Source organism: Buteo buteo, chromosome 3 (assembly GCF_964188355.1).
Source record: "Buteo buteo chromosome 3, bButBut1.hap1.1, whole genome shotgun sequence".
NCBI classification, from domain to species: Eukaryota; Metazoa; Chordata; class Aves; order Accipitriformes; family Accipitridae; genus Buteo; species Buteo buteo.
Window position 1 is genome coordinate 11,087,505 of NC_134173.1, and position 25,454 is coordinate 11,112,958.

General features: G+C 49.4%; 1 protein-coding gene across 1 annotated transcript in view; it reads left to right on the top strand.

Annotated features, from left to right (window-relative positions):
* The first annotated feature begins 3,337 nt into the window (after positions 1-3,337).
* Positions 3,338-25,454, top strand: part of RIPOR2 (RHO family interacting cell polarization regulator 2) — a 69,348-nt gene continuing 47,231 nt past the window's right edge. The window contains exon 1 of the mRNA XM_075022849.1: positions 3,338-3,623. Coding sequence (XP_074878950.1) covers positions 3,563-3,623 — 61 coding nt within the window. The 5' untranslated portion in view covers positions 3,338-3,562. The remainder of the gene's footprint in view (positions 3,624-25,454) is intronic.

A 25,454-nucleotide genomic window follows, 5' to 3' on the forward strand; every position in this document is an offset into this window, starting at 1 on the left:
GCAGGATCAGATGTGGTTACATGAAAAACACGCATGTGAGAGCTTTGCAGTGCCTGCAAAATTGATTCGGGGTTTTTTTTGGTGCAGAGTGGGGCTTCATTAGCCAACAGGTGAAAAGAAAACTTACCATATTTTGGAACAGCTCAACAAGAACGAGATAAAAGTACTTCTTGTGGGTATAGAGGGCAAAAAAAAAGGCTGATACAAAATAAAGCAGGGAGGAAGCCACTTTGTTAGGCTGGGTGGCTGAGATCAGTAAACAGCAAAGATACGGGCGTGCAAACTGGCAGGGCAAAATTATGCTGCCCCAAATGCAAAGCTGGAGCAGGGAGAAGGGGGGGCCTGGCCATCCAGGCGAAGTGGTCTGGTTTTGTCCGTGTTAACTTATCCTGTCTGGAGGGGAAGAACGCGGCGTTCCCCTGGGGGACAGGTTTCCAGAGGAACGTGGCATGCTGCGAGCGATGTAGGTGAGGCTGCCGTCAAGGGACAATGTGGCAAACAGGAACGAATCAAAGCGACTCCTCTTTGTGCATCTGCGACGTTAGGCTGAGTCATTACCATTCATCACCAGCCCGGCTGGTGTGTTCATACTGGTGACAGTTGTTTTCGGGAGAGAGGACAGCTTTTGATGCCTTTTAATTCCCGAAAATAAAAGAAAAAAGGGCTGTCAAGGTAACTGGCATCCGGAGAGGCTGACTGAAAACAGTGGGTAAGGAAATAACTTTAAGTCCCAGGGAAATGCAGCACAAAAAGGAGCTGCCACAATAACCAGGACAGCGTGGCTTGCTCCTTCGTGTTTCTGAAGGAAGCGGTAAATGGCTAAAACTTCCCATGCTTGATTTACAAATGAGCTCCAGTTGCAGGACAGCACAGAAAAGTTAGCGTTGTTGTTGCAGGGTATTTTCTCTGCATTTCTTCCTGCTAGGCTGTCTGAGTCATTCACATCTGTATGTGTAGCATCGCTCATCTTGCAACTTACTCAAATCAAGCCCAAAAAACCTCCTTCAGCAGGAATAGGGAAGCCTCTTCTGGCCCACGCTGGTTCTCATCAGAGTGGGATGTGCTCCACAGCACCCTGGGGCTGTTTAGCCATTGACTTTCCAGAGGCTCAAGATTTCTCCCATCCACCTCCTGCCGTTTCAAGGCTACGATGCTGGGAGCGGCTCTTGCCGGGAAGTTTTTAAGGCAAGGTACACCCTGTGACTGCCTTTCCTTCAGCACTTCTCCTTTCCCTCACCCCGGTTGGCCCCACCAGGCTCTGCAAGCTCAGCAGTTTCCAGCTCTCACCCTGGGAGGCTGTGCCCGGAGAGCTGCCGTCCCCCTGCATCGGCGTCCCCTCCCTCCGATCCATGCTTTTCCTCCGCAGCTTTCCCGTCTCCGTCTTGTTATTCCTCTTCTCACACCTCTCTCCTTTTTCTTACTGATCCCCTCTCCTGCTCTGTGTCTCCACATCACCCTGTAATAGTGTTTCTCTCTTTTTACCGCTGTCTTCATCTACTCACCGCCACGGCAGGAGGGCCTTATTGAGGCAGAGGGACGCTCCTGTTGAGCACACTAAGGTGTAGCTACCACCTAAACGGAGATGGTCCTTGCCTGAAGAAATCACTTCAAATAAGCAGGGCAGGAAAAAGGGTGAGGGAGAGGTCTAGAAAGGAGAAGTGACTTCCCCAAGCCTGTCCAGCGGGGCCAGAAACAAGTCCTCTGTCTTACCCATTGGGCCAAACTGCCACCTTTACTCCGCGGGGACTTAAACAAGTGTAATTTTAAAGCAAACCAAAGCACGAGAGGGGCCTCCTAGGAAAAGAGCTCCTCAAGGAGTCTTGCTGCTGGGGCGGAGGAACAACCAGGCAGTCAAGACACACCGCCCCGCCAACAACCAGTCCTAGGAAGGATTCGGCCATGTCCACCTAGGAAAACACCGCTTCCCAGCCCCGGCAAGGCAGCAGCCCCCGGGTCGTGCAGCCAAGACGCCCGACGGGACAGCGAGGGAGAGGCACGAGCTCCGCGGGATGCGGTGCCACATTCCAGGGACCGGGAGGCACCTTACCCTGCGCCCAGGGGAAGGCTGTGCTAGAGCTGGGGAGGGGATTTTCACCTTCCTACGATGACCAAAGTGCTGCCACGGGACTTGCTACAGGAGATAATGAACACGGCTTTAAGGCCTGGGCTGGGGTTAGGTCCGGCACTCCGAAGGGACCTGTCCTGTCTTCTGTCCTGTCTTCTCCACCTGGACTAGCTCAAGTTGTGCACTGCCTAGGAGACCCGCCGCCTCCCTTTTCAGCCCTGCAGAAACCCACTGCTAAGACCTTTAAAAAGCACAACATAATAATTAGAGATGAGCTCATTATATCGGCCTGTGACTCATCTACCGGAAGCCGGAGTGAACGCCGCTGCTGGGCCAGGAGTCTCGCTTTCAAGGGTGTGGTGACACATGCAATTACTAGACTGAGTAATCAAAACGTGGTACAGGTTTACCGTCATTACACGCTGACTTCGGACAGCAGAGGTGTGAGGGACTACCGGTGTTAGGCCCCACACCTGTATGTGCACACACATGCCCGGGAATATCCCTGAGTGGTCCGATAAAGTCAGCAGGACTGTGCGAGGCTGAGACGCTACCTGAAGCCCAAACATATTTTTGTGCAAGTTTAAAGAAAGTTAGTTTGTTGGCAAGGTCCTTTCCTAAACTGAGAGGCCTGGCAGGAAGGAGTCAACTTGCTTTATAAAGTTCAGGAAACACAGCCACTGAATGGACCGGTGTGATGCAGAATCAGTAGTGACACAGATACTCAAATAATATGCCTATTATTGACAGACAGCAAGTTTACTTTGATATTCTTCTGTTGTTCACCTGATCATCAGAAAGGTCCTTAGGTTTGGTAATGCATCAAAGACGGTGACTCGGGAAAGCCTAACGGCAAGAATCACGTCCCTGCCACTGCATCTGCCCGTGGGACAACCGGTGTCACCTGTGGCTTCCCAGCTTGTCAACAGGTCCATCGCCGTGGGTCACCCCAGCGTGGGTGAGAACGTGCTGCCGCTGCTGCTGCCGTGCTAAATAAAAAAATAAAATCCCATGAACACATGGCACTGAGAGAGCCTGGGAGAGTTACTCTGGTCAAACTGTTCCTGGGGTGAAAGTGAGCTGCTCTGCAGCCCGGGCAGGGTGAGCTGTTCCCTGGCTCTACCTCTGCCACCAGAAAGGATTTACATTCATATGCAAAACCCCTACACCCGGGGCTGGCGGGGCTGCCGCTGCGCAGTGGCATTCGCAGCGACGGGGCAGGGTGCGTTTTGAACCCGTCCTGCCTGCCTCTGCTCGCAAAATCAACTTCTGTCTCGCAGCAGTGAGGACACCCCACCTCACAACCCATCTCGAAGGCTGTCTGTGAAAACAAGAAGCGTTCTTCCTATGAATGAGACGATTAATGTAAGTGCAGATGCGGAAGCTGTTACCACCAAAATGTGTAGGAAACTGGTGAAAGGAAATAGTTGAGCTGTAGCGTAGGAACCAGTTCAAGCACTCGGCGCTGGCTGCTCCCCGAGCCGCGTCCTCGCCACGATGCAGCACACCCAAGAAGATCTGACTGCACCCGGAGAAGAAGATGATGCCTTTGGGGAAGGTAAAGTCATCTTTTATTAAACTAATCCCTCTCCTACTCAGACTAGAGACCGGTTTCTAGCTTGGGTGGTATTTCTTGGGTAAATCTGAAGTTGTCTATGGGATCCGAGGTCACAGGGTGACCAGGCTTTCTTTTTCTCCTAAGAGAATGGAGAACAAAAGCACCCCAGATACAATAAAAATAACTTTCACACTGGTTCGGCAGCTTGCTTCCTCAGCGAGGAGGTTACTGCAGAAGAAGAAAGCTGGGGGGACACCAAGTGTGTTTTCTACAGTGGCTGCCCTATGCAAAGTAACGCGTCGTGCATTCAACACCGCAGGTGCAGCTGTCGTTAAAGTAGTCGGGGCTCTTTACAGGGACTAAAGGCGACTTGCTACTTAAATTGTCTGAGCAGAATTAGCCCCTTCCTCTCCGACTGCCACAACCCAGGGCACGAAGCCAGTGCCATAGCTTCTTATCGCTAAAACTGCTTCTGCCGGAGCGTGACCCCTCACTGCTTGCATCCTGTGCCGCCGTTTACGTGTGTACCGAGTGCTACCAGGTCAAAATAGCAGAGAGGCAGATAACAGGACCCAGAGGAGGGGGAAGAATCTGGCCCACAGCATCTAATTTCTGCCGCTGCTCGCTGCTCCCCTTTGCACTCGAGCAGGGGCCCGGGGGAGAACTTGCTCATGCAAATCTTCTCCCGGCCCCCAGCCCTCTGCAGTTTCCAAGGGAGTTGAAGGCACAAAGAGCTGCCTGGATCTGCTCCAAAGACTGTGAACCTTTAAACTCACTTTCAGCACAGCTTCGGCAAACCTCATTTAAACAAAGCTCAGCTGCGGTTGGTATGGAAAACTTAGCATTGAATAGTGCCAAATCAAGTTATCTGAGCCCCAGTGAAAGGCATCAACACAGAAAAGAAAGGAGTTTCAATGATGTACTGTCTGTACTCAAATATATTTCTCACGTATATATGCCCCCACTCCTCACCCTGTGTCCCAGTTCGGGCTCAGAAGAGCAATGGATTTGCAGAAAGGAGAGGTCAGAGCATTTGCATTCAGGAAAAAAATCCTGATAGTCCAGGGAAGACCTGATGCCACTGGGCAAATCCACTGGCATTGAAAGTATCCTGTTGCATTCCCTGTGTCTTGCCCTCACGCAGGTGGATGCTGTTTCCCAGGATAACCAGCCACGTGCTCCCACTTGATATGGACATTTTCAAGTGCTCTGAAGAGCCAGTGGGATATAGGCTTCATTGCTGTTTCTGAAACCTCTAGCCTATGTTCTTAATCAGAAACGGAGGAGGGAAGGAGAGGAATGTGCGGAGGTTATTCGACATTTATATTGTGTTATCTGAAGGGAAAGATACAGCGCTTAAGAAATCCTTTCCAGCCTCGCAGCTAAGTTGTTTCTGGCAGGGCTGATCCAGCAACAGCTAGAGGAGGCTGGCTTTTCAAAGGCAGGAACACTTTAAAAACCGCTCCATGACCTTGCTTGGAGCAGGAGGTTGGACTAGATGACCTCCTGAGGTCCATTCCCACCTGAGTTATCCTACGAGCCTATGAGTTGGTGACAGCCTCTTCGAGTCATCTGCAAATCTACCCCAGCTGCTCTCTCGGCCAGAGGGTCTGTTGGCTCCCAAACCTGCCAGCTGGAAAGCCCAAATAACACAGGCGCAGGGCTAGCCTTCCCCTCCAGCCCCTTCTCCTCTCTCTCGAATGGGATAGCAGGGAAACATTAACTTTTTCACCGCTATTTCTGGAGCGCCGTTGACCCTGGACAAGCCAGCACGCTCCCCTGGGCTGGGTGGGATCCGAGCGTGGAGGAGCCGTGGCTGTTTCGGTCACGGGGCAGCTCCCACCCTGCTCACGCTGCAGAGACCGAGGCACCAGCCAAAACTTAGTTGCCGATTTTCAGGCCAGATGGAAGCGTTTGTCAGGTGCTGAACTCCGACTCCCAGCTCAGCACAGACCACAGCTCTTAGGGTGTGGGCTATTTTTTTTATTTTCCACATCCGGCTTGATTTGGAAAGCGGTGATGGCAGGTCTCCCATCTACCTTTTTAACTTGTCCCAGTGCTCAGCTACTGTCACAGTTAAAGATAATTACAGCTTATCTCTTCTAGTCTTGTTTTGTCGAGTTTTTTGGAGTTTGCTGCCCTTTTGTCCAGGAGAGCAAAGGACTTGCTATTGCTTGTACATATAAATGTCTTCTATAACTATCCACAGACTGTATTCAGACTGCTCTTACCCTTTGCCAAGCAGACTGTTATCAATGACTGTGTCTTTATAAAATGCAAGTTTTAACCTTTTAAGCAAGTTCATGGTTCTTCTTGGCACCATCCCCTTGGAGACGTGGACACCAGCATGGAGCGCACAAGTCCAAAACTGTTACATCAGGGACAATTCCAGAAGTTACATGATCTGTTCACTCATACTTTATAAATACGTGTATATAGGATCAGTTTGAGGATCAGCTAATATGTACAAGGACTGCTTCAGTCCTTTTGGGTGCCAGCATCACATGAGGGTCTCCTCTTCATCAGATTTTCTTTTATAATCCTCAAGTCTTTCAGCATCAAAATTTCTCAGGACAGGGTCAACACTATCCCATAATTATGGCTTATCTCCTTTGCTCCCAGCTATGCCCACACTAAAATCGGGTGAATCAGCTCACTTTCTCAAGTAGCCTGGTCTTGGAATGATTTACCACTTCCCCAGACACTGTGCCGTCCGCATATTCAGTCAGTCACTGTTTAAAGTTCTCTTTCAGGTCACTGACATAAAAAGTGTTAAATCCCATAGGGATGGAACCAATCTGTGCGGGTCCTCGCTAGAAACTGGCATCCCCAATGATTCCTCAGCTGGGTTATATCTGTCATTTGGACTTGTTTTGGATCCATTCACCATGTCCCAAATTGATCTACTCTATTTTAAGTTTCTTAGTGAAGATCTCATGCAATACCAAGTCTTAATTCTTACAACAGCCTAAGTACACTATCAACAATTATTTTCTGTAAAACTAGTCAGTGCCGCTGATTGTATTCCATTTCCTTTAATTTTGCTTATGTGACTCCTACATCAGCTATTCCGTAACGAGGCCAGGACCACTGCCAGGCTATCGCACCATTAGTGACGCAACATTAACTCATAGCTCTCTGGAAATCCTCTGGTGTTTCAGGTTTTTTGAAAAAGATCAACAAAGAGCTCCTTCGATAGCTCTTATCAAAGCTACACTTTAAAATCCTCCTTTGGCAAAGATAAAGGGAAAAATATTTTCTCATTGATATAGACCGTAAGCTGTCACTGATATTTTCCCACATGCACACAAAAACATTTGTCAAAAACTTCTGCATTTTCTGCAGCATTATTGATAATTCTGCCATTTTCATCTACTTATGCTCCAATAGCATGATTTTTCCTTATTGTACATTGAAAATCCAAGTCAGAGCGGGGTGTGACAAGCTATAGTATATATATCTTCACAAAAAATCAGGCTGCTTTTGCAACAGGCATTCAAAGCTTGAAAATGTTCATCCTCAAAGAAAATCTGTTAGCTAATTTTCTTGTTTGCAAATAACAACCTTGCACTTACATTGTGCTATCTCCTTCAAAGGATCGGCGGAGACTTTGCGAATGAGTGTGCTTAGGTTCAGCGAAGCGCAACTCCCTCTCCTCTGCAACACGGCCATCGTTTAACAGGGCACAGCTGTAGTATGCAAAAGTTTCGAGAAGGAGCTATTTTAGCCTCTTGAAAGTACAGGCAGTGATATGTTTCATTTCTTTTATGGCCTTACGCACTATATTAATTCAAGGCAAGTGACTTCAGTTAGTCCTACATACAGTCAAAACACCTACTTTGGGGAAAATACTTTTTAATTTTTAGTGACTCTAAGTGCCTGAGATTCTGAAGTTGTATTTCATTAAAAGAAATCACTTCTACTAGCACAAGTCTTCCCCTCATCGCTGCAGCCAAACAGGCATGGGTTTTCCTTGGGTCTGTCTAAGCTGAGGAGCCAGGAAGGCTCCCGCGGCTCCCAAGCCCAGGGAGGGAGGGAGATTTGGGCACGAGTCGGTTCTCTTGGCAGACCCTGGTTTCCCCAGGAGGAGAGCTGACCGCTCACACGGAGGCATGGTATCACTGTGCCAGGACAGCCTCTGACCAGGGCCAGGGGCTTGGCACGGCAGGAGCTCCTAGATCAACACAGGCACATCCATTCACGGAGTTTGGAAGCGCTCAGCAAACACGGCAAGCATATGGGTCCGGGCATTTCGCTAGCAGTGATCAATATATCCAAACTGAGAATGCACTGGAGAAATAGAAATTAGACTGCGATTTATTGCAGATCTTTTCATGCAGCTGCTCCGCAGCGACCTCTCCTCACATCCCCACTTCCCACCTCCTGTACGTGCCCTCCGGTTGTACCCACAGTAACCACCATGTTTCCAAAGATGGGGAAAAAACCCAAAGCTGTCTTTTTCGTAATGTTCAGTAAGTAAGTGTGTGCTCCACCAGACCAGAGCCCCACGTTAGACGGTGCACGGCACGGTGTCAGAGTCCCAGGGCTCTCCCCTTGCCCAGGACCAATGTGCTGCTCCGGCACACAGGCACGCTCCGGCACTGCCGCCCACCAAGGCTCCCAGCAGAACAGTAACTGCATCAAACTTTCAAGGTAGGCTTCAAAAATGTACCAGATGCCTTTACATCCTTGTAAAGCCTGCCTGCCCTTTTTAAGAGAGAAAAGAGTTTTAGCTCTGGGGTTTGGGATCAGCTTTGAAGCTTAGCTGAAATGAAAGGTAGCTGCTCTTCATGGTTATGTGCACCGCCTGGTGTATTGTAACGTCGCTGCTGATGTTAGAGAAAAATGAGGATAAAGTCTTGGATGTTAACTTAAAGTTGAGACATGCTCTTGATTCAGCAACACTTCGGGTTAAGCAATCCTCCTCTTCCCCTAAAGCAATACAAGACACCAAGCTTTCTGTGGACGTACAGCTGCAGTGACTTGTCTAAAAGTCACGCAGGCAGATCAATGTCACAGCTTGTCCGTGACCCACTGGGCCAGGCTTCCTTCCATGCCGCAGCCAGCCGGCCGCTCACCCGGCACCGCCAGCCCCGCTTTGGTGAGAGCCAGCTCGGGTATGTCCCCTCCCCACAGAGCACATCAAACCGATGCAACTTTAAGCAAATTATATCTTCTAAGGATATTCATGTGTACGGTATTCCAGCAGATGTCTACTCAGGGATATACGGAGATACTGTTTTTCCTATGTTTTCACCCCAGAGTTTGATGTGTCTACTTTTTCCAGCATACGAGGGCCCGATATCTGAGAAGGCTGTAGTAAAGACGAGCAGCCTTGCAATGTATTAAGCATGGCAGCTTCTCCTCACTGGCTGCTGGGAGACTCCAGAGCATTGTCCTGAAAACGTTTACAGGTCCCACCAGCCCTACCTGTCCTTTCGGCTTATCTCGCATTCCCAGAGATGGAGAACGCGTGTGCCGTACTCACCGCAGCCCAGAGGAAGAGAAGTCCCATCGCTTCATTGCCAAGGCAACAGTGTCTGCTTCAACCAGATAGATAGAGGGTAGTAAGAGATGTTTGGCCTATAAACTCAAACTGAAGCACCTTTCTCCAAGAGCGTGGGCAGACCTACTTAACGTGCAGGACAAGGATGGCGTGAGAAAGCGGGTGCTCTCTTAGGGAGCATTTTTATTTATTCCTGTTTACACTAAATGCTTTGCTCACCTGCTTCTCGCAGCTGCTTCTTTTTGGTTGCGGTCCATGGGCAGATACAGAGTTATGCAGACGGCTGAGAGAGCTTTTTGTGGTCGGAGGGATTGGTGCGAGGCGCCCGTCCCCACCCCGGGTGCCCCCACACCGACCCACCCGCAGCGCTCCGGCCCCACGGCGCTTCCAGCTGTCCTGGGCAGCTGGAGGGCTATTTTTAACAGGGCATCGCACTCCATATCTGAAGCAGAAACGATTGAGTCCATGAGGCTCAAAATTAAAAAAAGATTGAAATGAGAGACACTTTCTGCTTTGTTGTCTCCCTGTTTTTTAATTAAAGAACTTTGATCTTGTTATTTACTTCTCCATGTCTTGAAGGCAACTTGTTTGGTTCGTATTTGTCGACAATAGTTCTAGATCACTAATAATAACAACGGTGAGGGGAAAAACCAGGTCAAATAAACAAGTGGCATTTAACCAGCTCTCAGAGAAAAGAGGAAGGTATGTACAAGTCAGAGAGAAACCACTTATTAGGTGTTCTCGGGGCACCCTCTAAGCTTGCAAAACAAGTGTCTCACCAAAGGCTGAAGCAAAATTGCCTTCCTTTTCACTCATTTTTTCCCTCCTGTTTTTAGATCGTGTCTTTACAAAGCTCCGTGCAACACAAGCTATTTGTCGCCCAGTCCCATCATTAAAGTCACAAAATAAATGTGGCTTGGCTAGCGTGTGCTGGTGGTGTAAACAATTTCACCCCTTTAACAATTCGAGGCACAGCTCAGCTGCCTCTGAAATGAGTTCCGCCTGCCTGGATGCTAAAACCAAAGCCTTGTGGTTGGTGTACCGAGGGTGTGACAGTCACAAAACAACCAGGTCAGGAAGTGCAGAGTTAAAAGGCGAGGAGTGAAAATAGTCTGAGAACATGAATTAGAGAGAGGACGGAGTAGTCAAGCACTTGACAATGTCACGGAGGCACTATAAAGTTGATGGGGGGATGATTTCCCGATGGTAGGATTTCTCCTATATCTCAGCATTGCCTGGGGGGTGAGGGGTGTTGTCAGGCTCCACAGAATTTTAAGTAATATTGTCTTGATCTGGCGTCTAAGAGCAGGGAAATGGTTTGACGAGGGGTCCCGCTGTGGCTGCCTCCTAAGCAATCCTTCCTCGCTGCTGAAATTCACAGCTCAACCTACAGACCTTCTGCCAAGGCGGGTGGGTGTACCTGTGTGCATTTGCACACCCCAGAGAAGGTTGGGTGGGGAGGGTGCAGGAAACATTTAGACCGTGAAAAGCCACTGATATCCCTCTGTCTTTCTTTGGCAACTGGAAAACAGGTGAAGAAAACCACTATGGAAATCCTGAACACAATAGGCTTAATGCTGCATAACTTATGGGGGCTGACATTGGCTTACTCTGGTTTAATTGCAGGTAATCTGGGAACTGGAAAGTTCAGAGACCCAGAGCTTGGAAATGATGCCTAGGGTTCAAATAGTTGGCAAAAAGATGGAAAGACAAAAAGTGAGGTGGAAAGAAAGGAAGCCACAGAGAGAGAGAGAGAGAAAATAAGGTGGGATTTGGAGGAAAGTCCCACCACGACCCAGCCCCTGCCAGAACAAATGGCAGGGGATAAACACATCTGGCTGCAGCCAAATTGGGGCAGTTCCAATCACCTCTATTCCAACCTTCTCAGATATTTAGGGTCCTAACTCCTCAGACTGGTTACCTTAAGTTCCCCTTATAGTCAATAGTGAGTGTGTGTTGTGGGAGGAGAAGGGAGGGCAGGGATGGAAACAAGAAGCCCCTCCAGGTGCCAATGCAGAGCACGGAGATGGGGGTCCTTCACTGCTGGAAGACCCCGGCTCTTTCCCTGCCCGTGGCAGTCCCCTGCTGCCAGCCTGGCAGAGGTGTGTGTCCATAGGGGTGTCTGGTCCCCAGGCAAGGTGACGATGGGCAGATTCGCTGCACGAGCCAGGTAGACTCATCTTTGTGATAGCGGGTCCCAGCTTGGAAGCCCTGCAGCAACTGCTTACCATTAAAGTGCTATTCTACTTTTATTTTGCCTCTCAACGGGACTCGGTAGCTAAGGTACTGCCCACGCAGGCCTGGGGTTAGGTTCCTCGGGTGCACAGCAGTGCTTTTAGTTATGCCCCACTGGGAAAACTGCCTGCCTTTGGTGCTGCCCTATTGCACTGTGGGGGGGGGGAGCTCATCGCCCGGGCAGCTCCTGCAGCATCACTCACCAGAGCCGTGCCAGGACAACGCCTGCCCTTTACTGCCCAAGTCATCGCATTGCATGATCCCGCCTATAATTAATAACGATCCGTCTCGTAGAGAAGCAAAGACACTGAAAATAGCCCCGCCCCACAAATATCCAAGCCCATAATCCCAGGTGAAATGACCGCTCTGGGAAGCAAAACCCCAAACTGCCCCAAAATCTCAGACAGAACTGCCTGAGGTGCGTGTAGCACCGCACACAAGGGCTTGCCAAATCTCCCCTTCCATCATGCCAGGCTGCTCCCCGGGCCAGCCCTGCCTGCCCCATGCCCTGCCCAAGGGGAAGTCACCCGCGGTGACAAGCTTTTGTGCAAGTAATCCTCTCTTCACACCGTGCAATACCAGAGTGGAAGGCCCCCCCCAGGCTCCCCCGAGGAGCGTGCCGATGGCTTGGGAACGGCAGCGGCCAAGCGGCGATTCGGGAGCTTCCCTGGAGGGGTGTCAGAGCCACCTGAGGCAGAAGAGAAAGGGACAGCCACTCTGAGGGGCTTGACGGGATGGCTAAAAGCTCTGTGAATATTTTGTCGTTACCATAGACATGCCGTTTTCAAGGACTCCTGCAGGACCCTCTTGGAAGTGAGCTTATAAAATCTTACGTCTTTGCCCTACAGCTCTCTGAAGTGTGAGATTAGGGTGCCGGTGGCTAATGAGGTTGGCCAGCATTCAGGCTCCACGGCATAAATGGAGCTTCATTCACATCCTTCTTGCTTCATGGTAGCTTAGGGCAGTGGAAAAGCTCTGCTGTGAACATGGATGCGACCTACGAGGCACTGCATTCATTTTAGTAGGGTGGTTGTGACTGTGTAGAAGTGCAGTTTGCCAACTGAGAGCTCCCTGTAAGTTTTGGAGTCCCGCTCATTGCGTTTTCTCACTCGAGAAGGAAGAAGAAAGAGATAGGACAGAGCCCAGGTAATGTCACGGAGCTAAGAGAGGTAGCACCGAGCAAATGAGATCTTTTTCTGTCTCCAACATCACCAGCAGATCAGAGGTCGCCGCAGTTTCTTAATGGTGGTGATGTAAAGAGCAGAGCGAGCACAGCCTGCTTCCTCTAGGGAAGTTCTGGGGTGGCATCTGGACAATCTGTGTGATTTATAAATTGAATGGTTTGGGGAGTTTGGGTTACATCAGGACTGAAGGATTAGGTCATAACATGCAGCCTTCACATTGAACTAACAGATTTCCTTCTCTTGAGCGTCTTGGAGAAAAGAGAGATTTTATAGATGTAGATAGATTTGAAGCTAGATAGCATCTCTGAGATCCTCCTACAAACACATGGGAGGAGCACCACACTAGCAATACTAGCATACATTTAACAAGTGAGGCACTTTTTTTATTGAGAGGGGTGGGAATGTTGAAAAGGGTCCATACCAAAATATTCTCAAAGCGAAACGAAGCCACAGGAGGAGCCGTGCCCTCCAGCACTGCTGAGCTCAGCACCGGAGTTGGACGGCTATAGCTTTTTTTTTAATGTTCCCATGGAAAAGCAGGCAGCTCGGGAGGTCCTGATCTGCTCTGCCTCTTCTGTCACTCTGGGGAGCTTCCTGCCCTTTCTATTCCTGATGCCTGTTGTGAGCCAAGGAAGAGTTAGCTTAATCAGCAACACCAGCCACTGATTAGTGCCAAGCTGTTGTCATTAATCACTTCAAAAATCACTGCGCTGAAAATAGTACTCAGGGTCAGATGTTCAAAAACTGGCGTGGTTTAACTGATGTCATTTAACCTCAGGCACAAAGCCAGACCACACCCCTAAAGAAACACTATTTCTTTGCTTTACGTTACATATTATTTGTGATTGTTTAATTCAAATCCACTCACAGCCCCGGTGACGTGGCACAAAAAGCTGCTCTTCACCTTTCCTAGAGGAAACGACTGCTGTGAGTGGTTAAACACCTCTAGGTGAAGGCAGGCTGGACCAACAAGCAACCTGTATCACCCCAAAAGATGCATAGGGCTGCTGGCCTGAGGGTTTGGTTGTGAGCTTCTCCGTGCTGTGGACACCCCCCCCTCTCCTTTGGAATCTCAGCCCAAATACTTGGCAGATGCACTTGGGGCTCATTACGTTACAGAGGCAGCGTGTTCGTTGCGCTCCCCCGAATGGCATTTCATGTGCGCTGCACTTGTTTTGTATTTGCTATATTTAAGCCACAGAAATATGCGCTGATGAGGAAAAGAGGGCCGTGGTGGTATCTTGGAGGCTGGAAGGGAATGAAAATCATTTCTGAAACTTGCAATCCTCTGTGCAGAACTGTGGCCCAGGAGAAGGAAAGAGGAGCGCGGTCAGCTTGGGTCGCTGGCCGCACTGAGGACCCGGCTGGGTCACCCATACTGCTGTCCAACTGGAAATGATTTCAGGGCAACTCTGGTTTTATACCAGCGTAACTGAGGATGGAAATTGAAACTGCCACGTTAGGAACATGCAGGAATAGAGGTGTGCAGCTCTGCAGGATTTTTACATGGCACTTGATTTTGAAACTTGTCTGGCATTATTTGCTTCTTTCTCTCCAGCCTAGCCTTTGCATCCTTCTCCTGCCTGACCATCGTTTTCCCCAGACCATGCTCTTCATCCCTGCAGATCCTCCCCTTCTTGCCGTGACCTGTGGGACACACTGAGCAGGAGGAAAGCAGAGGCTGTCTCCTTGCTGCAGCTGGAGGGCACAGCAAGGCAGGGCAAAGCCCTGGGTTATCCCGATCCGCTCTTTCAATCATGGACCTAGGATACCTTTGGTGGTTGCTGACATGTCCCACAGTCTCTCGCCCCATATAAAAACTATCCTTCATGATCCTTGGTCCTTCCAGGCCAATTTACTGCTTCATAGCGTGGAGTGGATGAGGATGGGGCTGGCCCAGCCATGCCTGGGACTGCTAAGCACAGTGTGCTTTGGCATGTACAAAGAAAAGCTTTCTTCCTCTGTGCTTCAGAGCATGACCAACATTTGCCTCTCAAGTGCAGGTGAGGCTGCGAGGGGAGTCTGGAGGCAAACGTGGGCTGGGTCCTCATTTTAACTGCAGTCCTGATGTAGGCAGCAAGTTTCAGCAGCAGCTATTACTGCCTGGTAACTTGGGTAGAGATGGCATCAATCCCTAAGAGACCCCCAAACATAGCGGGGAGGTCAGCCCGCTGTTGCGATGGAAGATGAAGTTTGTGATAAGGAGCCAGGTCTGGGCACTTGAGAGCCCAGAATCAGGAAAGAGCCAAGAGATTACCTAAAGATTCAAGAGGATCCCAACGAGGAAGCTGGGATCAGAAGGACTTTCTGCCTACAAAGCCAAATCCTTTCCTGGAGATGGTCTAGCAGGGCCTTCTTGATCTTATACGTGGTGGTTGTACTGGGAAAAGCAGCCCCGAGCAGGTATCTATCTATCTCACGTGTTGCAGACCTGTGGGAAGCACTGCGTCCCACCCTCCGCGCTCCTCCAGGCAAGGTGGGAGAGAGGGTTTTGAGGCTGTCCAGCAGCGGGACTTCAAGCCAGCCCATCGCCAACAGCACGGAAGAGGTTGTCTGACAGCCACGCTCCCAAAAAGCAGGCCAACAGCACCATACCTGTCGCTTCGGATCTCTGATCACTACCATAGCTTTGATCATAGCATTGCGTTGCTGACTTCCAGCTGTCCAGGAAAGCAAAAATAAGTTTCCAGCAGTTTTTCATGTGCCTTAATTAGAAAACAAGGAATGCTTTTCAAAAACAAGAGAGGGGAAAAAAATAAGGCTAGAGCTGCAGTACTAGACATGCCATCCACACACTTGGCGTGCACTTAAGAGCCGCTCAGCCGGCCCTGGTTGCTAAGCAGTCTGAGAAACGGGAATGTGCTGCTCCCTCCAACCCTCCGTGAACATTGCCACTCAAAACCTGCCCAGAAGAGGCAGCGGGGCTGATTTTGAATTGGGGACACTTCTGGGGGAAAAATATGCAATCGGTGGCTCCTTCGTCCTGCTCCCCCGAGTTATATTCGTGAGGGCAGGTAGGGTGTATGCTTGTGTATCCGCCTCCCGGAGTTAAGTTGCTATCTTTAAATGCTGCCAGAGGCACAGGCCGTCGGTGGGAAGTGTTCTTGCTCTGAAGGCAACTATCTCAGACCGCCGCAAATGCAGCAAGGTGGGACAAAGAAGAGATAAAAGAAGGATTACCTATGGAAAGCGTTATCTCTTGAGGTACTTTAAAAGCTAAAGGCAACTCCCCTTTCCGTCCCTAGCCCCCTGCCTCCGCACCCATAGCTGTTCCTTGCTATACCAAGTGTGTCCTGACCACCGTTGCCACAGGGCACAACCACTGCATTACACTTTGGTCGTTCCCAAAGATCCAGCTGTGCTGAGCATCTGGCCAGAAGTCCCAGAGGACTGAATCTGTTCCTGAATCACTGCAGAAGATCAGCTCAAGTAACTTTTTTCCCCACAAAGTGCCCCGAGAGCTTCAGGTGGAAAGCTTTGCAAAAGCAACATCAAAAGAAATGAGGAACTTGAGGGTGGAGCAGCAATGCAGCAATGGGAAGTAAAAGGGGGGAAATGGTTGCACAGTGGTTAGAGGATGTCAGCAGTGAAAAACAAGTGGGTATCAAACTCTTTTAGAAGGAGAGCAAGAAGTGTTACAGGATGACGGTGAGCGTAAGCCAGATGTACTGGGCAGGCTCAGCTGACAGAGAAGGTATAAATATGGCAACGGAGTCAACCCAAAGAGCAGCATGGGCAGGGTGTAGTATAGAGAGCAGGAGAGTTGTGGAAACGCTCTAGTATGTCTAGCTGGAAAGGGTAATGGTGAACTTGTGTACGGTCAGCAAGTTAAAGCTCGCATCTTGTCCAGATTTCTTATGGCAGGGGTCAGGCTCTTGTCTTCTACGTCCCCCCTAAAAGCCTCTTCGAGTGATGGTTCTGGCACCTGCCATGCTCCCCACTCTCAAATATGATCATTCACCTCTTTTTTGGACCAAGGTCCCCAGGCAAGAGCGCTCAGGTTTGCTACCGATGTTCCCACAGAAGGCTTAGCCTGGGTGTGATACCTGCTGGACATGTCCTGTGGGGTCTCCGTCAGCCATATGAAGATGCCGTGTGGTTCCACGAACCCCCGTCTGAGCAAGGGAGTTACACACAAACACAGCAAAGGGCAGTTAGAACAGAAAAAGGCCATGAACAAATTGTCTTCCTTGAAGGCTAGGGCAGGCCTGATCTACCTCAGACATCCAAAGCACAAAGCCATGGTCTGCCCACCCGTCCCCCCGCCTCCTTTGGCCTCTCACTGATCCACCCGTGCTAACGAGACCTCCATGCAAATTGCTGTCTGCACGGTCTGCTGAGCGCTGCCACCCACCACCAGCCCTGGCTTTCAGGTGAACGAAGTCACCCAGGACCGGGCTAAGTCTTTGTATCTGCATGACATACATCCCCACAGTAAGCAGGGCAATTGCAGCAATACCCCACTTTTTCACGAGGGTCCTCACAGAGTCTTCCCGCAGAACATCTTATGGGGGAAAGAAGGTTTCCCCCAGACCTCTGTCCATACTACTGGGTCCTGCTCCCCCTTTCCAGGTTTCTCTAGACACCTCTGCAATGGACCTAAAAGCCAGGGGGTCCTCCTGCTCTGCCGATTCAGGGGATTTAGTGGGTTGGAGCCTGTGGGGCAATGGGAAAAGTGGAGTACGTCTCATATCCACCCCCCGGAGTGATGTGTAACTGATGCATATCAGCCAGAAAATCCTGCTCAGCCCTTGCGAGAAGCCTTCCAGGTGCCTGGGAGGAGCAGAGCATTTAGGTATTCTGAGACTATAATCTCTTCTCTGATAATCCTGATTTACTCTTTGGCCCGGGAGCAAAGGCTAATAGAAAGCAAAGTGCTCCGACAAAGCCTAGCAGGTCATTTAGGAACTCTGGCTTAGTTGTCTCAAGTATAAAGCGGGGTTATCCTTGCTGGGAATTCGTGTTTGTGAAGGTGCACTGGAGCTGGCAGGGAGATGGAAGTGCAGCATAATTGTCAATTACTGGTTTGGAAAGGTCACTGTTTTCTGGAGACAAAGCTAGAATCAGCTGTTGTCACTTAGAAATTTCTCTAGGGACATTCATGCTGACCTATTTTTAACATAACAGCAGATTACACTGCAATACAGTGAATAATTTATAGGAGTAGTAGCATGATCACAGTCACAACACAATGGCAACTTCGGTTCCTGCCTAATTATGGAGGGAGGCAGAGCTCTCTGGCATTTTCCACTGAATTAGCAAAACAAGGCACACGTGGAACAAGTGACCCGAGCCTTTCAAAAGCATGCGTGTCAGCATGAATACATGTCCGGAAGGACTAAGTGGGGCAAAGATTTTATCTAGAGCATCCGTAAATCTACTCAGTCTCCCAGCAGTTTCGTCAAGCTACAGCACTGGGAGCAGGGAAGTGGGAATGTGTGCAGGGTTGGGGGTGATGGAGAGGAGGAAATGAGTTTTTTGCGTTTGCTATGCAAAACTATATTGAGAAACCAAGAGAAACAGCTCATACTTCCCAAGCACATGTATTTGCATAGGATAGAGAATATTTCCTTGAAAGAGGAGGCTGCAAATGAATGAGGTTATTTGCATCTGCAACCTTAAGTTGAAAAAATCTTCTGCCAGATAAGACCAAAAGGGCCAGAGGGAATTTGTAACATGGGTTACACATACAGTCATTGCCAAGAACTACCGTAGGAGGCTCAAGGTTGAAGTAAGATGCTGCAATTAGTATATGGCACTGAAAACCTTGAACAAATTAACCAGGCTTCCACAGTGAGAGCTGCCACCCCCTAAAAGGCTGAAATGGACTCAAAAGCATATTAAGTATGCATGATGAGACATTTATAGCTTTCAGCATCGCCACAAATATTCCCTCTCCTCTTCCCCTGGCATTCCACAGCCTGAAGCGCACAGCTGCTTTTTCCAGAAAGCAACTTCTCCGCCTTGGCCTCAGAGTTCACGTCCTACGTGAAACGGGGGCATAGTCGACTCAGTCAGAGACACAGAAAGGTCACCCCCAAAATTTCACCTTGGACCTACAGCAGTATCACGGCGTTGGCAGTGGCCCCTACGCTTTTTCCAGTGGAGAAGTGGGTGCCTCTGGAAATGCCACCGCTGTAGAGCCCATCTGAACTCAGAAACCTTGGAAACAGGCGGTAGGGCCCCAGAGGTCTGCACACCAGTGTGAAGAGCATCCTTTTCTGCTTTTACTGAATCTGGAGTCGCTTTCTCTCATTTCTACTTCTTAAGGCTACAGGGTGCTGTTTATTTTCAGCGTACAATATAAATAACACATGTTCATTATTCCTGCTGAAAATTACTTAAGACGATAGGTCAGCTGGAATTGGCAGCCTGGATTTTTTATTCAGTGAGGGTTTTTTTCCCATGCATAAATTCTCTGTGAAACCCCAACTCTTTTTCTTTGTTGTCATTTCCTAAATTTCTCCATACAGTATCATCCTCTGTGTGACAGGTCTGTGTGCTCCATGAAAAAACATTTGCATTTCAAAGGGTGAGTCTACCTATCCTGACCCAAATGGGGAAAGATACAGGCATATGGGGAGGGTATCAGTATTGCCTCCTCAGGCCACCTTCCAAATTGTGTCTATTTACCAACCCCACAGACTTGCCAGGGTTTCCATTTGCCCCCCCCCCCCCAAAAAAAACCAAACAATAAACAACCCAAACACTTCCAGCTGCCTAAGAGGCACAAGGGAGAGTTTGTTGAAGGACTCTGCAACAGCTTTAAATGTTGGAACAGCAAATCATATCGAAAATACGACATGGGTGTTCGGTACTGCTGTTGGGTGATGGCTGATGTAAAGTCCAGTATGAAAAAAAGCTGCAGAAGAGAAATGGAGAAGTCCTAAGAGCAGCAATAAATATATGCAGAATCCTTACCTCTCTAGAGAGATGCATTTATAGAAAATAAGGCTATACATTTAGGAAGGAAGACCGGATTTGAGGAAAATACCCCACAATACAGCATTCCTGCCTGTTTTTTCTTTCTTGGGCTAACAGAGAAAAGATGCTCACCATTCCCCCGGGGAAGGACCGGAGGGCTTTTGCGGCTCTCCCACCTTTTGGCCGAACCGCCCGAGAGGCAACAAGCGTCGAAGGAAAAAATGGAAAGAGTCGGGGCGAACCTGGGGGGGTCCGCACCCCCCCACCCGCCCCCGTGGGGGCGGACCGCGGCCGCGCAGCAGCAGCGCCGCCTCCGCCTCTTCCTCCTCCTCCTCCTCTTCTTCTTCCTCCTCCTCCTCCTCCTCCTCCTCCTCCTCCTCCTCCTCCTCCCTCCCGCAGCTTCGCAAGGAAAAGCCAGCAGCGGCTACGCTGGCTGTCAGAGCGGCGGTGCGCTGCGATCGGAGACGGGCTGCCCCCGCTCCTCCTCCCTTTTTTTTTTTTTTCCCCCTTTTTTTTCCTTTTCTTTCATTGTAAAATTTTAAAATTCTTATTTTTTTATTTTTATTTTTTAATTTTATTTTTTCATTTTCATTTTATTATTATCTTTAATTACGGGGATGGGTCGCCGGGGTGCCCGAGGAGCGCTGGGAGGCGACGGGGGGCGAGCGGCGTCCCGGGGCGGGCTGTGAGCGGCCCCGCCGGCAGCAACAGGTACCCGGCCGGGCTCGGGGGGGGGACACGGGACAGAAACCCGCGTGGGAAGGAAGCTGGAGGTGGGGGGGGGACGCACTTCTTGGTGCCGAGGCTGGACGCGAGCGAGCTGAGGTCGTGGGGTTTTGAGGAGGGGAAAAGGGGCTTCTGGGGGGCTTTTTGGGTGTGGGGTTTAGGCTGGGAATGGGAGAAAAAAATCTTGGGTGTGGGTGTTCGGTGAGGGATGTGAAAAGCTGTGCGGGGGAACTGGTTTAATGTTTTCTCGCAGCGCGTGGAAGCGCTTAGCCTGGTTTCCATGAAAAAAAAAAAAAAAGTCTCAGCGTCTCCTTAGGTCTTGTCTTTCTATTTCCAGTGAGCTTTTATGGTATTACTGGTCGGAGGAAAGCTTAGACCCTCTTAAGTTCTCCTTTCAGACTCTGGCTCATTCCCAAGAACTGATGCAAACATATTACACACTGGCATTGCACTTCAGTTTACCTTTGAATGCCCTGGTTACAAAAGGTCATCCTAATCCTATGACTGATCGTTCTATTGCTGTGTTAACTGAGCATTTTGCTGTCTCTCATTCAAAGTTTCAAAAAGCTTTCTGGAAACTCTGTGCGTGCGTTTGCGTGCGTGTGGCCGCTCTGCCTTTGCGCCCTTCCGTACATCTCCCTGGGAAGAGCTGACTCTATTTTCAGCGTAATTTCTGTATTCATTAATCTGGCCGTGCATTCTGCCATGCTCATCTTAATTACCGTGTTTGAGGCTGCTGTCACGCAGCTGGAGCCCGGGGCAGGGAACACACTCCCCAACAGAAACATTATCTTCATCTTCCCCAGTGGCTAATTAGGTTTCATAAGCATCCTTCTTCTGAATAAACAAAAAAATGAGAGCATACCCAAACAGGGGGCTTGAGGAGGGAGGCAAGAGGAAGGTGTCTTTCCTGGAAGATTCCTGTGCTCGCTGCCCAGGCGTCTCCGAGATCTTCACGTTCTGGGAAGAGATTTAATGGGACCTGGTTTATTGTGGCCAGACTCGAGGAAGGTATCCACTGGGACGGGTTAGAAACTGTGCTTTATAACCATAATGGGCAAACATGACAAGAGTGCTCCACACTTAAGTGTGGGTGGGTATATATTACATGATGGCAGCAAAATCTATCTTTTTTTCCATAAATTCAGCATTTTCTCAGCCAGTATCTAAATCACTAGGACAGTCACTTAAGATGGTGTCTGTGCTGCTTGCAAGTGCAGATAAGCACTTGTGCGATGTGGACTTTTAAAATCCCATAACCTGATGCTGGTTTAACTTTTGACATCCAAGCAGCATTTCCTGGACAAGGTGTGGGCTTTGGGGTTTTGTTTGTTTGTTTTGCTTTTTAAGGAGCAACAGGTTGGATTTCTTTCCAGGCTCCTGCCTAAGGAACAGAGCAATTAGCTTTTCTCTCTACTCCTCTCAAGAATGACAGTACAGTTACATCTTAGAGGCATTTCTGTAGCAGAATTAATATTTCTTAAACACTTGGGAATGTGTAAGGGGAGAAGTCTGTGGTTTGTGAAGGAGCATCCCTAAGTGAGAAGATTGCTTTACCTCCCTGAGGTCTCAAGGCACATGACCATTTTATTCACCTGTATCACAGAGCAAATACTCAGGGTGACAGTGGTGCAAAAGACGGCCTCAACACTCACAGCAGCGTGTTCACATGCCACGCAGCATTACCTTTTGCTGTTTGATATTTTTAAACCTGAGCAAGAAGAAAGGTAACTTCCAGACAAAGCAGGCGGCTGGACAAGGTCCAGTTCCAGGGGGAAGGCGCTTTGCTTCCCTGCTAGGAAGAAGTGGGAGTGAGAACTAAAAGCAGCATTGGCTTTTTCCAAAAAAGGGATAGCTGGTCTGACTTTTTCTTTTTTTTTTTTTTTTTTTCTCATGCTATACGTGTGGCAGTGACAAGCTGCTCACGGACAACCCACTTACTGGGGTATTTTCATCAGTCAAGCTAAGCCGCAAGCAGCGGGGAGATAGGCAGCTTGTGTCTGTGGCCATTCAACCAGCACAGAGCATCAGCTGAAAGCAGACAGGGAAGGAAGCGAGGGGAGCGATGCCTGAACGCACGCTCCTGGCACGGGCTTGTTAGAGAGGACCGGGACGTGAATTAGTATCGGACAGGGGCCCGTCGCATCACGTCCAAGTGATGTGGTTCCTGGATGACTCTATTAACAAAATGGAAAGAGACCTGGTTATTTTCCGACTTAGCAGGAGCTTGGAGGTCCCTGTTTTGGTCGCTCAGCTTCCAGTGCTCGTTGCTCTTCTGGCAGGGAGGTTGTTAAAGAAGTTTCTCAGTAAAAGATTTTCAAAATTAATCAGCAAGAGCATGCACTGACTTTTTTTCTTCCCTGCCAGTTTTGCACAGATTGTGTCACAGACTGCAGGATGTGCTTGCCCTTTTAGAAGGCAGAGAGAAAGAATTGGGGCCCTCTCTGAATTTAAAATAAAACTTAAAGTCTTTTGACAGCCGAAGCAATTTTGCTCCGGGGGACTTCACAAACCGTGGTGGCTCCACTTTGGATGTGCACCAGTGTAAACGAGAATTTAATTTCCTCCCTGTAGCAAAGTTGCCAACATCTTTGTTTCCCTCGCTGTCCTTCAGACAATTTAGTTTTACCAGAGCAAAGCAGGAGGGCAGTCTGGGCGGCTGGAGAAGGAACGGCAGGATGGGCTTTGCCAACTCGCCGTGAGAGGTCTAGAAAGAGAGCAGCAGCGGGAGCCAACCCTGGATGCAATAAACCGGATCGTATTATGAGTCTCTGCCTAATGTCAGGAATGGCTTAGCTAAGGCTGGGCAGCCAGCTCACTTTGAGCCCCATGCCCGTCCTTCCCTGCACATCCCAAATCAAAGCAGAAACTGCGTATTTTTCTGGCTGCTCAGCAGCTGTATTTCTGCTCCTCAGTGCAAACGCTGCTCTTGCCCTCGCTTACCTGCACCCAGGTGGGCTGCGGGGCTGCGCTAGGGCTGGCTCACTCCAGTCCTGTCCCGTCCCGCAAAGCTGGTGCCTCTGGCTCCTGCTCCAGGCAGGTATTCCAAAGGGAAAGCAGCGGGTACCAGGTTAATACTCTCCGGGAGCTGGTTTTACCCCCATCTGGCAGTCTAGAGACAGCTGCCACGACAAAACCTGGTTGAGCATCCTCCTGCGGGCGAGCACTGCTTGTTTGCTTCCCGGAGCACCTTGAGCTCTTGTTTTACTGCAAGGGGGCAGCAGTTTTGTCTCAACTTTCACAGAATCATAGAATGGTTTGGGTTGGAAGGGACCTTTAAAGGTCATCTAGTTCCAACCCCCTGCAATGAGCAGGGACATCTTCAACCAGACCAGGTTGCTCAGAGCCCCGTCCAACCTGACCCTGAATGTTTCCAGGGATGGGGCACCTACCACCTCTCTGGGCAACCTGTGCCAGTGTTTTGCCACCCTCATCATAAAAAATTTCTTCCTTATATCTAGTCTGAATCTGCCCTCTTTTAGTTTAAAACCATTACCCCTTCTGCTTCGCTACACGTCTGCATTCAGGGGATTTGGATTCAATCCCCTGAGTTTTGGCTCTCCCACTCTAGCTTTGAAGTATTTTGCTGCTGGGTCTGGTGCTGTTGGGAAGAAAGAGGATTCCCCCCGCCCCGACGACATCCAGGTTAATTAGGGAGCAGCAGAGAGGCTCCAGGAACCAGCTGTATCCCAGCCGTGATCCAAAAGCAGGTCCCAGTACGCGCTGCCCCACTCACTGGAAGGTGTGAAGAAGAGCAGGTTCCTTGGTGCTCTTGAATTGCTTTTTGGCAGCCGCAAGCACAGACCTTGCCTTGGTCTTTGCATCCAGGCTCTGCACCCAGTGACCTCCATAAGAAGCGAGTCCTCTAAGCATGACGCAAGGACTAACTCGTTTTTTTTTCCTAAAGTTATCTTTTTCTGCTGTGTTTTTTATGTTACAAGGGTATCCTGTAATCTTTATTCCCCGACCAGCACAAAAGAAACGACGGATTAGCACAGAAGTATGCGAGCATCTTTCTTCTTTTCAACGGGAGGAACAAATTGAAGCTGACAGTTCCCTGGAACCAGTGCAACACATGAAGTAGTCACAATAATACATTTTATCTTCCAGCCCTTTTAAAGCATGAGAAGCTCTCCGGTCTCTGATGCCTCCAGTAAGCTGACCTTGGCTGGCAGAGCCAGCCACCTCATTACTGCTGTCCCACTGCTCGCAGCCTGCCCTCTCTCTTGGCCCTCAAACAGCCCGATTAGCTGCAGCAGCTAGAGCTTCCCAGGTCAGGCAGGCTGCTGGTAACTCTTCAGTGACACCAGATCTCTTTCAAATACTCCCTTCTGCAAGAAACCGCTTTTTTTTTTTTTTTAAATCCAGAAAACCCATTTAGCTGCACCACCCAGAGATTTGTCAGGCTTGAGTTTGTCCTGAAAACGTCACCCACAGGAAAACTTCAAGCCACCCATCGACTCCAAAAAGCAGTTGCAGCAGAGAAAACCTATCTAGTCATCACTGAGGTTCTGGTTTTAGTTTGTGCCTTCACCTCTGCAAAAGACCAAGCTAGACAGACCCTATCTCTTACTATTTAAATCTTTCTATTCGAGCTGACCAAAGGGAGGAACTAATTTACAGTGAAATCTGTTGGAGGTAGGCAAATAAGCACCTGCAAATAGCTGCAGGAGGTTTATGTTTCAACAGACGGGGCAAGGTTGAGCACCGCAGCTTCCTTTCTCTTTCCCCAAATTACCATCCCACTGTCTGAGCAGCCAAAACAGCTTGATTTGTCCCTCAATGAGGCATCTGTCTTCTTTGTCGAATTTATCTTGCATCTGCCAGAAGACTGAGGCAAAACAGAGGGAAAAAAACCCGTGGTTTGTAGTGAACGAACCCCTTGAAGATGCCTCGGAAGTCTTGGGGAGCAGGGCTTGTGCTTGGGGCTGAGATGGTGGCGCTGGTCCGTGGTACTGCCACGGGTGGGCAGGTAGGTAGGGCAGTTCATGTAGTTCTGTATTCAAAGTCTGACGGGTGTTTTCTAATCGTATAACATGAGGGAAAGTGCCTCTTCAGTAATTAAGCAACCTGATGTCCTCTGTTGGAACTTAATTTAAAAATGTTTGGTTTTAAGACTTTAATTGTGGCACAGAAGTAGGGGCGTATGTTATAGCTTTCTGCAATAACATCCCCACAAGTAGTCTTTGGCCAGGGAGTCTCCCCGGGTATGGAGACACCTTTTTCTCTTCTCATCCTTGCAAGCATCGCTGGATC